Below are 12,610 nucleotides of genomic sequence, written 5' to 3' on the forward strand. Positions count from 1 at the left end.
CCAAGGATAAGTGTATGGGTGGGGCATGAGGAACAGGTTTCATCAAACTTAACTGAGCCCAAAGTGTTCTATTCTTTGATAGGGCCTGATTCAGGCAAAAGTGCCACCGATAGTCCAAGGTTGTGACCAATACCATAGATCTCAGTCTTATCTAGTCCGTGGTACTTTAATTCTATTCAGTGAATATAATCCACATATATTTTTCATATTATCTTACTAATAAATGTATGGGAACAAGTAATTTATTCTCTACCATTTTTCACATTTTTAAATTATAGCTTCCTACTGATGGTGCAATGAATGTTCAACAGTCATAACCAATCTCTATCAAGCATTTACTCAGGGATAAAATACAAAATTAAAACTCTACTGCACATTTTTCCTGTAATTTTTTTTTCTTACTGAAGATAACAGTGATCCTACCGTTCTTCAAGAAGCAGAAGTTGAGATCATAAATCAGTCACTCTGTCGTTCCACCTATAGACTCATCACTCCACGTATGCTGTGTGCGGGATTGTTATCTGGCAAAAGAGATGCTTGTCGTGTAAGTTTAAAAGCAAATACTTTTCAAGTTAAAATTAACTTGACAAACAAGCAAGTAGAAAAGAATGGATAGAAACATTGTTTTGTATTGTATTGTGTACACATCCTAAGAAAATGTTTTTCTTTTACAGAAAGTTATTAATATCTAGTGACAATGCTTCTCTGTATATATTCTCTGTAACTAATATTCCAGAATTTCTTTGAGAAGTATTTTACCAAATCAATCATGCAGATTATATTGATCACACAGTTCTGGTGTTGTTGCTTCCTTGAGGACATATCATTGACGTGGTGGATTTATTCTGGGATATTTGCACCATTTATTATGAATACAGCTTGTAGATAATGTGCCAAGTGAAGAAGATAACATTGGTTTTCTGTGATCCAAAACCAAAAGTTGCCAGGAAAATCAGAAAGATTTGGCACAGAGCTGCAGAAGGTTATGTTGTTGCTCAATTGGAACCAAAAGAAGGTTGTTTAAATGTAATAACTGGAAGTTTGGTGAAAGAGGAAAGGTCTAAGGATCATCTTAAAGTAGGACAGAGATAAGTGAGGTAGATATCTTCAGGCAAATAATTCCAGAGTTTGAGGATTTGCATGTAGAAGGCATGGAAATTAATGCTATGAAAATGAAAATTAGGGATGCTCAAGAAGCTAGAACTGAAGAAGTGTAAATATTTTGCATGGTTGTAAGGCCAGAAGAAATTGTTGTTGCTTAACTGGAAGCCAAAGAAGGTTACTTAATTAAATTGATTGGTAATTGACATAGCGGTTAACATAATGCTATTACAGCGCCAGCGACCCGGATTCAATTCCGGTCACAGTCTGTAAGGAGTTTGTACGTTCTCCCTGTGTCTGCGTGGGTTTCCTCTGGGCGCTCCGGTTTCCTCCCACATTCCAAAGACGTACAGGTTAGGAAGTTGTGGGCATGCTATGTTGGTGCTGGAAGCGTGGCGACACTTGCGGGCTGCCCCCGGAAAACTCTACACAAAAGATGCATTTCATTGTGTGTTTCTATGTAATGTGACTAATAAGGATATCTTATCTCTCTTAAATTTGCATCTGATTTTCATAAAACTACACGCCTCTTCCCTTTCTCTCCTCATAGAGTACTGGCATCTTGTGTGTGAGTTGTTTAAACTTAATAATAACGTATGACCACCATAATAAAGGATTCAGAACGCAAGTTCAACGTAAATCACAGGTGAACCTCAAAAAAATTGGGGTTGAGTTTCAGAGAAAACAAAAATTGCCAAAAAAAGTGACCTTACATTTTTTGTGGTAATTTGTAGAGATCTGTGGCCATTCTTGTTTCGGGGGTGGGGGACTTTAACTTTCCTATTTGTACAGAATAGACTCATACAGTGATACAGCAGGGAAACAGGCCCTTCAGCCCATCTCATCCATGCCAACCAAGTTGTCTTCTTGAGCTGGTCCCATTTGCGTGCATTTGGCCCACCTCCCTCTAAACCTTTCCTATCCATGTACCAGTCTAAATGTATTTTAAATGTTGTAAATGTTTTTAACCTGCTAATAATGTTACAGTCTTGCGACTTCCGTTGAGAACCAGCTGCCGTCTTGCTCCGCTATCATGCTTCACTGATGGCCCAGTGTGAGTTGGAGGATGTGGCGCCTCGCCCTCTCACTCTCTCTCTCTCTCTCACACACACACAGGGCAGGTTCGGCCAGAACACTCAGCCCGATTCAGGATCGGGAGCGGGTCCCAGCTGCTCGCACCGAAAGCCCTGAGGGCAGTGCACCACCATGCCCGCCATGTTTCCTGCTGCCTGACGGTTGGGGAGCGGGGCCCGTGCACGCGGATCCCTTGGCGCGCTGCCTCCTCGCGCCGCCGCCATCTCCCCCTCCCCGGTGCAGGAAGCGGGAGCAGGTACAACCCATGGGAGGCAAGTGAGCAGGGGTCACACTGCATCGGTAGCCCAAGCTAAAACATTGCCGCAGAGGCCTAACACCACGGAACCTCAATTTCTGAAAAATCGCACGGCCTCATCAGATGTTTACAGCCTGACTTTGCAGTGTGGCGTGAATTGGGCAGGTTGGGTTGGCCGTTGCGACCATGAAATCTGGGCGATTTTAGTCATTTAATGGAGCCTGAGAGATACTGCTGAGGTGACTTGTGAGCAGATTGAGAGGAGTCGGTAGACAGAGCTGTGGTGAACACTGGTCCGGTCGGTCGCAGGTTCTCAAACAGCCTGCCTGAAGTAATACTGGAACGTAAGTCTATTAATGCGCAAATGTACAGCTTCATAAACCTTACTAACATTTATGCATCAAGGGCCATTTCAACAAAGTTGAGCAGCAAAAATCGGCCATCAACGTGGCGATATGCAGTTCGTGGAGTATCACTTCCTCGTCAGAAGTTAGGGACTGGTATACACATCATTAAGCACGTCCTGCATTGTTCAAACATTGTTATTTTCATCAATAGATGGCCCCTAATATTTTAATTTGTAACCATCAGTATTTAAAGATTTTTATTAATGTTGCAGGGCGACTCTGGAGGACCATTATCTTGTCAAGAAAAAGTTGGTGGAAGATGGTTTCTAACTGGTATTGTGAGCTGGGGTCATGGATGTGGAAGACCCAATTTTCCTGGAGTTTATACAAGAGTGTCAAAGTTTGCTACATGGATCCAGCAGCATGTCTCTGCCTTGCCAAAAACTGATGACCTCACATAGTTATGTAGATGTCATTGTTTACATTTCAAAAGATTACATATTTATCAATGTGATAATAAAATAAATCTAACTATTTTAAATTATACTATTGATACAAGAACACAATTTCCAGAATCACCACAGATTGTGAAAATTATATGTATATTTATGTAGCAAATGTGAAATATACTGCAATCAAGATTAAGTTGCTACTGTCCTTATAATATATTTTAATTGATAGAAATCTTTCTCACAATTTTCCTTTTCTCATGTGCAGATGTTCCCTTACAACTGAGTCCATGCTAGCTCTGAAAGCAAACCCATTTCCCTGTTTATTTCCATATAACCCATTATCTCTCAATTGCCCTTTAACTCCACCCTGATTCTCAATCATTTGTATTCCAAATTCATAGTTGCTAAGTAATTACTTTCTAAGCAATTGGATGCTTCCTCTTGGAGTCCTACTCCATTTTCACCTTTACCCTATTCTGTTTACACCCAGATTTACTGTAATTTCCACATCAAATGCCAGATTATAAAGATGATTGTGAAAAAGTGGAAATCAATGCAAGCTGCCAGGGCTCAATGAAAAACAGCAAATTACATTATGTATTCTTTAAATATGAAACTTTAAATTTCAAGGCAGCTAGCCACCATTTATGCATATAGGACATGGAGTGCTTAAAACAACTAATCATGCTAGGATTGCAATTTTAATGTGACTTACTGAATCCATTAGGATAAATCCAAGCAGAAAACAAATATAAAATGCAATGACTTGGTGATATTCAGCCAATTGGATTTGTCTTGTTTTCTGAACAGGAGATACCTGGGCCATTTTCAAATTGTCAGATGGATGTCAATGCTGTAATTATATTAGTACATTGTCTGTAAGGTATAATTCAATGTGTTTGTCTTTTAGTACAAATATATGGGAAATTCTATCCTTACATTTGTGTTTCTGGCAATATATTATTTTTAAAAATGCCACTGTGCATTCTCGGTTGCCTTTGCAGAACAGGACAGATAATCTGTCAGAGATGAACAAACAGAAATTGTTGCAGAAACATAAAGTGTAGTGGTAAAGTAGCTGGACTGAGTTCCAGAGGCCAGGACTAGTGATCTGGAAATGCCAGTCTAAGTCCCACCATGGCACTTGGAGTTGTACATTCAAGTAATCATCAACAGTAACGGTGGCCATTAAATCACCAGATTAAGTGGCCACCATTTAATCACACAAAATGTGATTGTGTGATCAGATTTAATCACACAAAATTCTTCTGTGTCACCAGTGTCCTTCATGAAGGAAATCTGCTGCCCTTGGTACTATATGTTATCCCATGTCCAGAGTAATATGGTTGTTTGACTCCTAAAAGCCTCTGAAAAGGACGAGCAAGCCGCTCAGTTTAGGGTAATAACTTTTAGACCTTATTTAAAAAAGGCCAGACAATATCTGCAAAGAGGGAAATCAGTTAATATTGAAGGTTGGTAACCATTCATTAGAACTGGACATGTGCAGAAGCACAACAGATAGGATGCCATTAGATGCATTTGTTCTTACATTTCTGAAGGCCCTATTTTGAAGACATGCGGAAGGAATGAGCACTTGTAGCACGAAACGCCAGATTCGCAATGGGGCTTGGGGCGGCGCAGTTCCCCCACAAGACGCACGCCCTCTGCCCAGAAGCTTCACCAGGGCAATCGCTGCGCGGTGTACTCATTACTGTTTTCGTACTGGTGTCGCGGTGTAGACCCGTTTACTATCTGTGTCACTCGACAGCAGCCGAGAGTGGAAGTGGGTGGCAATCGTGCCATTGTATAAATTTGATTACAAGCTCAATGAGAGGGACACCTTGGCAGTCACGTAGGGTCGTTGTTTCGTTCACGGTGCCTTCACAGGATTTACAGCGTTGTGGAATTGAGCTGATCCTGAGCAGATTCTGCTTTTAACGAAGCAGGGCGATGCGATTACTTTCAAAGCAGCGGATCAGTGAGGTCTTCGCTATTTCAGAAACAGCCGCTCACCAGCAGAAACAGGCAAGACCCACCTTTGGCCAGGTAAGGTCACATCTTGCAGAAAGGTGAATCAGCTTGATGTCAACCGACTCGAGTAGTGCAGTCGAAGTATTTTTCCTCACACGTGACCTTAAAAAAATAGTATTCGCATAAGCAACAGTTTATTTTAATTAAATTACGCGATCCATAGCATAGCATTGAAAAGAGACGTTTCCTCATTAGGTGTAACGATTATCCATTATTTATAAAGGATGAAAGACTTCGGGTATTTCCGTTATTCTAACGGTTATTAACGAGGTTCATAGACGACAGATATTTTAAGAAAAACTGCCCCCATAATGATTTTTTCCAAGTAACAAACTGTATTCTCTAATTGTGCAAAATATTTAATGCAAGTGCCAAAGTGAGCTTAGTTAAACTTTCTCTGTTGGTAAGAGACTTCAGTTTAGAACTAAAAATATTCGGAACTTGTAAAATTAGTACTTGATGTAAACATTTTCCATTGTACAGAGGTAAAAATGCACAAATGTTTCTTTGGCACCTTCTAATATATTGTCCAGGAACAACATTTTGATTTGATTCCGGAGGGCAACGTTGCAAAATAACTGAAACGTGTTTGAATCACTGCGTACCTTTCAGCGCTACACCTTCATCAAGAAACTTTGGTGTATTTTAGGTGATTGCATTCTTTTTCTGCTTGTTTTCTCTTCAGAAATATCCTATTGCAGAATATAACAAAGACAGCTTGCCTTCCGATCACTGTCTCAGTCTTTCATCGGCCCATTCTGTTGATCCATTAGCACTCAAAACCTACCTCTGCCCTCTGAAGTTCTCCCACAGGATGGCAAGAAGTGAACCCTACAGAAGATGGATCCTTGGCTCCCTGCCTGTAATTCCTCTTACAGCGGCAACAATTATTGCAGTCCTTTGTTACTGTTTGTGTAAGTTTAAATCTTGCATTTTGAAGGCTTACAAGTCAAGCAGCTATTGTCTTGGTTCGTTGACAATGCAGTAAACATTCAGCTTAATTGTTCTATTCAAGTTAACAGAAGTTCTGCTACCTGCAGAATGTAAATTGTGATGTTTTCTATTTCAGCACCTGCTATCTCCATTTTTTATCTGAGTGGAAGTCTAGAAATTTCTAACCTCACCTACACCAATGAATTGGGAGACCCACACTCAAAACAATTTATCTCACAAGCACAAGCTGTCCAAAATTATGTGAGTTGCAAGCTTTTTTTTGCATTACCATAGTGCTATTGACTGATTCTGTTGACTACTGCCACTTATCAAGGTGAGAAGACATTTCAAGATCTGATTATAGGCAATTCAAAATAAGTCCACCACCCTGTTTTAAAAGGAGAATGGTTACAGTTTTTTTTGCTATAAAGGGTAAAGTTTTAATGTAGTTTGGTCAGAATTTATTTTTTATATTTAACCACTATCACACAGTATTGCAGGTTTAGCACAGTCAGTAATTTGTGTCAGAGTGAATTGCTAGAATTTCTTTTCCATTTGTTTTTGCAAAATTAACCATGGAAGCTTGCGTCAGTTTGTGAGGGTGGGATTTGGGAAAGCAATTAATTATAATTCCTGAGGTCGACACAGTTCTGGCTGAAGAAAAAGAAACGCCTACTTAAGTTTTCAGTTGATTCTTCCACAAAAATATCTTTTAACAATAAATATAAAGTTCACGTAAATATTCAGCCACGTAAAGATATTTATCTTTTAAGCCCTGGGTATAAAATGCCATATAAACATTACAAGAATCGTCCATCCCAGATTCAGTAACTGTAAGGGAAATATAGTTGGACCTTCATAGAGATTTGATTCCAGTTTGAAATTACTTTAATTGTAACAAGTTTCATTTTGTCATGCAATTGCAACAAAGTGTAATTTTCCAGTAAATTCTAATCAGCAGCTCTGTTCAAATATGTGCAATCAGAAGAATGTATGTGATGATAATTGGGGGAAAAAAACAAATGAACACTGTAAAGTAGCCACTGATTTCTACAGTGTGTGTGCAATCTTTTTGCTGTCATGAACTTTGTGTTGAAACAGATTTGAACATTTGCAAAAGAGATTTTTGGGAACTGGACTCAGTGTGATTTAGCTTATGTGCAGCATCACAACACTTTGTTAGAGTTATTTTTTCATTCTAGAAACTAAGGTGAATGTTCAAAAAGTAGAGAAAAGTAATCAGCAAAGTAAATTAGGAAGTGTAGATTGGGTAAGTGAAACATGGCTTTCAGAAATATGTAAATTGTGGGAGATAGCGGCAAAAGACTGAGGAACTCTATGGTTTCAAGTATGGGGAAAAGAAAGAGTTAAGAGCAGGAAACGGTACCATGCATACAAATTGTATTGTAGTGGTTAAATTACTCACATCACAACATCTTAGACAACAAATCCAAGCCTATTGCTGTCTGACATTGAAAAACAAACCATGGAACTTTTGTTTGGTGACACAGTTTTCAGAGACTGAGTATCCCATCACAGAAAGATGTGCAAGCATGCCGATGTCATTGTATATCTTCACACTGAGAGCTTTGTTAAATTCTTAGATAAGACCAACTGGAAAAAAATTCAGCACCTCAGGTGAAATTGCTGAATACTGTGCTTTGGCCAATTTAGGTACTAGAGCTTTGGTTTGGAGATATCTTTAGAAAATTATAGAAATTTACAGTAGAGAAAGCCATTCAGCCTATTGTGTTCCAGCTAGCCAAAAGACCTATTCTGACTAATCCAATTTTCTTAGTCCATAGCCATGAAGTTTACATTATTTCAAATTGGCAGCAGGTTCCTAATCCCACCACTGTCCAGATTAAAAATTTCTAATTTCACTGCTAATTCTTTAACCAATTACATTAAAAATCAGCTCCCTAGATACTGACCTCTCCATTAAAGGGAAAAGGTTCTTATCACCAACACTGTCTCCACAAAAACCTCCATATTCACTGCAAGAATGAGTGAACCAATGTCAGTGTTCTCTTGTTCTCTTCCAGGCCTAATACTCTCATCTTTGAGGCCCCAGTTACACCCAGACCATTACATTCGGTTGACCATGTCAATTGCATTGCCGACACCAGATTTCTGAAGCAGGCATTCTATTTCAAGCTCTGCCATTGGAAGAGACAGGCAGGCAGAGAAAAAGATGATTAAAGTATGTACTTAGATGCCTTGATAAAGTCAACATCCCCATCTACTCCTGGGAATATCTGGCCCATGACCACTCATATTGGAGAAGGAGCATTAAGGATGGTTTTGAGAACCTTGAGTACATGCACCAGAAACACACAAAAGCACTGCAGGAACATAAGAACATAAGAAATAGGCGCAGGAGTAGGCCATCTGGCCTGTTGAGCCTGCTCCACCTTTAAATAAGATCATAGCTGATCTGGCCGCGGACTCAGATCCACCTACCTACCTTTTCGTCATAACCCTTAATTCCCCAACTCTGCAAAAATCTTTCTAACTGTGTCTTAAATATATTTAATGAGGTTGCCTTCCCTGGGCAGAGAATTCCAAAGATTCGCTACTCTTTGGGAAAAGTAGTTCCTCCTCATCTCCATTCTAAATCTACTCCCCCAAATCGAAAGGCTATGTCCCCTAGTTCTAGTCTCACCTACCTGTGGAAACAACTTTCCTGCCTCTATCTTATCTATCCCTTTTATAATTTTATATGTTTCTATATGATCCCCTCTCATCCCCTCTCATTCTTCTGAATTCCATGAGTATAGTCCCAGGTGACCCATTCTCTCCTGATAGGCTAACTCCTTCATCTCCAGAATCAACCCGATGAACCTCCTCTGCACCGCATCCATAGCCAGTATATCTTTTCTCATGCAGTACTCCAGGTGCAGCCTCACCCGTACCCTATACAGTTGCAACATAACTTCCCTGATCTTAAATTCAGTTGTTCTAGCAATGAAGGCCAACATTCCATTTGTCTTCTTTGGGGTACACCACATCACAAACTATGCACTCCGTTGCCCCATCAGGCACCTTATGTGAAAGAGACTGCAGTTCCCACATTGACTTCATTCTTTGAAGCACACAAAACTGGAAAGGAAACAAGTCTCCTCAATCTCCAGGGACAGGCTAAGATTTTAGACCTGTTAAATTTTGTACCTCTCAACTGAATCTCCCTTCAGCCTCTTTTGTAGCAGCACAATTGATTTTGCTGTAAAAATAACCCTCACGTCATCAGCACAGTAGATCAGAGTTAGATATGGCAATTACTGCTGGACTTGCTCTGCATGCCAAGTGATGTGGGATTGAAATAAATGGAACAGAGTTAAGTTCCAGTACTGGTTTGCCATATAACAACAAAACATGTTAGGATGATTTGGAAATTCCAGTGAATGTCCATTCCAGTGGATACTCCTCTGGTTTTTACCGTAGAGAAGGACGTGAAGACTTTGGAACTTGAAATAATTAATGAGGATGTCTTGGGGATGGTCCACATTACAGCAGAGGAAATACTGGATGGCTTAAAGCGAATGAAGGTAGATGAATCTCCAGGGCCTGATCAGGTATATCCAAGAACAATGTGGGAACCTAGAGAAGAAATTGTGGGAGCCCTGTCTGAGATATACTTCATTGTTAGCAACAGGTGAAGTGCCAGATGACTGGAGAGTGGCTAATATTGTGCTTTTATTTAAGAAGGGCTGCAGAGAAAAACCTGGGAACTATAGACCAGTAAGCCTAACATCTGCTGTACATAAGTTACTAGAGGGAATTCTGAGGGATAAGATATACAAGCATTTGGAAAGACAGGGATTGATTAGGGATAGTCAGCATGGCTTTGTGCTTGGGAGTTCATGTCTCACAATTTGATTGAGTTTTTTTGAAGAAATAACCACAAAGGTCAATGAGGGCAGGGCTGTAGACTATATGGACTTCAGTAAGGTCTTTGATAAGGTTCTGCATGGTAGGCTGCTATGCAAAGTTAGATTGCACGGGATTCAGAGAAAGCTAGCTAATTGGATACACAATTGGCTTGATGGTAGGAAGCAGAGGGTGATGGTGGAAGGTCGTTTTTTGGACTGGAGGCCTGTGACTAGTGGTGTTCCCCAGGGTTTGGTGCTAGGCCCATTATCATCTATTTCAATGACTTGGATGAGAATGTACAAGGCATGGTTAGCAAGTTTGCAGATGACACTAAAATAGGTGGTGTCATTGACAGTGAAGATCAGGATTTACAGAGGGATCTTGATCAGCTGAGTAAGTGAGCTGAGTAATGGCAAATGGAGTTCCATTCCGATAAGTGCAAGGTGTTGCATTTCAGGAAGACAAATCAGGGGGACATTCACAGTCAACGGTAGGGCCCCGAGGAGTGTTATAGAACAGAGGGACCTAGGAATACAAATACATGGTTCCCTGAAAGTGGTGGTTGCAATTAGGGTGGTGAAGAAGGCTTTTGGCATGCTGGCCTTCATCAATCATGTCACTGAGTATAGGAACTGGGATGTTATGTTGCAGTCATACAAGATGTTGGCAAGGCTGAGTTTGGAATATTGTGTTCAGTTTTGGTCACCCAGCAATAGGAAATATGTCATTAAGCTGGAAAGAGTGCAGAAGAGATTTGTGAGGATGTTGCCGGGACTTGAGGGACTGAGTTATGGAGGGAAGTTGAACAGGTTGGAACTTCTTTCATTGAAGTGCTGGAGAATGAGGGGTGATCTTACAGAGATGTATAAAGTCATGAAGGGCATGGATAGGGTCAATATGCACAGCCTTTTTCCCAGGGTTGGGGAATCAAGAACTAGAGGGCATAGGTTTAAGGTGAGAGGGAAGAAATTTAATAGGAAACTAAGGGGCAACTTTTTTCGCCTACAGGGTGGTCAGTATATGGAAAGAGATGCCAGATGAAGTGGTTGAGGCAGATACATTAACAACATTTAAAAGGTACTTGGACAGGTACATGGATAGGAAGGGTTTAGAGGGATATGGGACAAACAAGGGCAAGTGGGACTAGCTTAGAATGGAATCTTGGTTGGCATCGACCTGTTGGGCTAAAGGGCCTATTTCCGTGGTGTAAGACTCTATGACTCTGTGTATTTAAGTTTTAAAAGCTGTAATTACTACCAATATTGAGAATCAACCTTCATAATTGTAGAATCTTAACACATAAGTTCTTTAACAAATTAATAAATATGGAACGAGCTGCTAGAGGAAGTGGTAGAAGCGAGTACAATTACAATATTTAAAAGACATTTGGACGCGTACATGGAAATGAAAAGGATAGAGCTATATGGGCCAAATGCTGGCAAATGGGACCAGTTCAGTTAGGCAAGTTGGTTGGCATGGCCGAGTTGGCTAAAGGGCCTGTTTCTGTGCTGTATGATTCTATGACTCTAGTATCTTAACCTTCCAGATTTTAATTATTGTTAGTTTAAAGAAAATAAATTGTAAATAAAATGCATTTTAACTTTATCATTCCATCATTTATCTCTTCATCTAATCATTCTTTCCACATATTAGGCTTTATTTAGATGATTTTGCATTGAATTAAATAAACGATCAAACAAATTTTAGTTCTGACTAAATTACACTGCTTATTATCAATTCTTCAGTTGGATTGATTGTGGGCAGACAGAGTTGCTTGCCCTGTTTACAATAATTCCCAGATCTCCATCACTACATCAAAATGACTTTCTAATCATAGCATATTCCTTTACAAAATCCAATCAAAATTCTGTGGGCAATAGTTTGTGTAAGGCATAGCTCGTCCTGCTTGTTTATTGCTGAGAGCAAAGTCTAGCCCAATGGCATTTATTGTGACCAAATGACTCCTTGTGCACGCAAGTTCATATTTCTAGCCATATCTTTCAACATTATAATTTTAACTTGCATGCAAGCAGCTGTTAATTGATTGGAGTCAGCTTGTGAAAATAGTGGTTTTGCATTTTTTTTTAATTCATAAAGATTGTTAATTCTTGAGAGTGTATCTAATTATTGATAGTGTCAAAATATCCAATTGCAGTTTATACTGTTGAAGTAATTGAAGGGATGAGTGTCCAAAATGGATGCAAGATCATTCAAATATATCAGTGATGTGCTGGTCATTACAATCATTTTTTGGTGTGCCCATTGTTCTGATGACAGAGATTATGCCTACACACTGTTAAGCTTTCACGACACCAATCTTCAGTCTTTGATATGTTACAATCAATCTTAATTTGCTCTGCTCATTTTATTACATTCTATAAATGGAATTATTGCTAAGTGTTAACTCTAGATTCCTCACCAATCTATTTTACTGCAGTTGGATGTTCAGAAAGCATGGAAATAAAAAAGTGAAAAACTTGAAATTACTTTTGCTGTTTTTTTTACTTGAAAAGATGCATTTTCTGGTGCCGATTAGAACTGAG

General features: G+C 39.6%; 1 protein-coding gene across 1 annotated transcript in view; it reads left to right on the top strand.

The window, feature by feature from the left end:
• LOC127569668 (uncharacterized) overlaps positions 1-12,610 on the top strand; it is a 114,175-nt gene that overhangs the window by 58,148 nt on the left and 43,417 nt on the right. Inside the window, exons 17-21 of the mRNA XM_052014469.1 lie at positions 408-544; positions 3,051-3,238; positions 5,174-5,276; positions 7,799-7,868; positions 9,639-9,769. Coding sequence (XP_051870429.1) covers positions 408-544; positions 3,051-3,238; positions 5,174-5,276; positions 7,799-7,868; positions 9,639-9,769 — 629 coding nt within the window. The remainder of the gene's footprint in view (positions 1-407; positions 545-3,050; positions 3,239-5,173; positions 5,277-7,798; positions 7,869-9,638; positions 9,770-12,610) is intronic.

Source organism: Pristis pectinata, chromosome 4 (assembly GCF_009764475.1).
Source record: "Pristis pectinata isolate sPriPec2 chromosome 4, sPriPec2.1.pri, whole genome shotgun sequence".
Taxonomy (NCBI): domain Eukaryota; kingdom Metazoa; phylum Chordata; class Chondrichthyes; order Rhinopristiformes; family Pristidae; genus Pristis; species Pristis pectinata.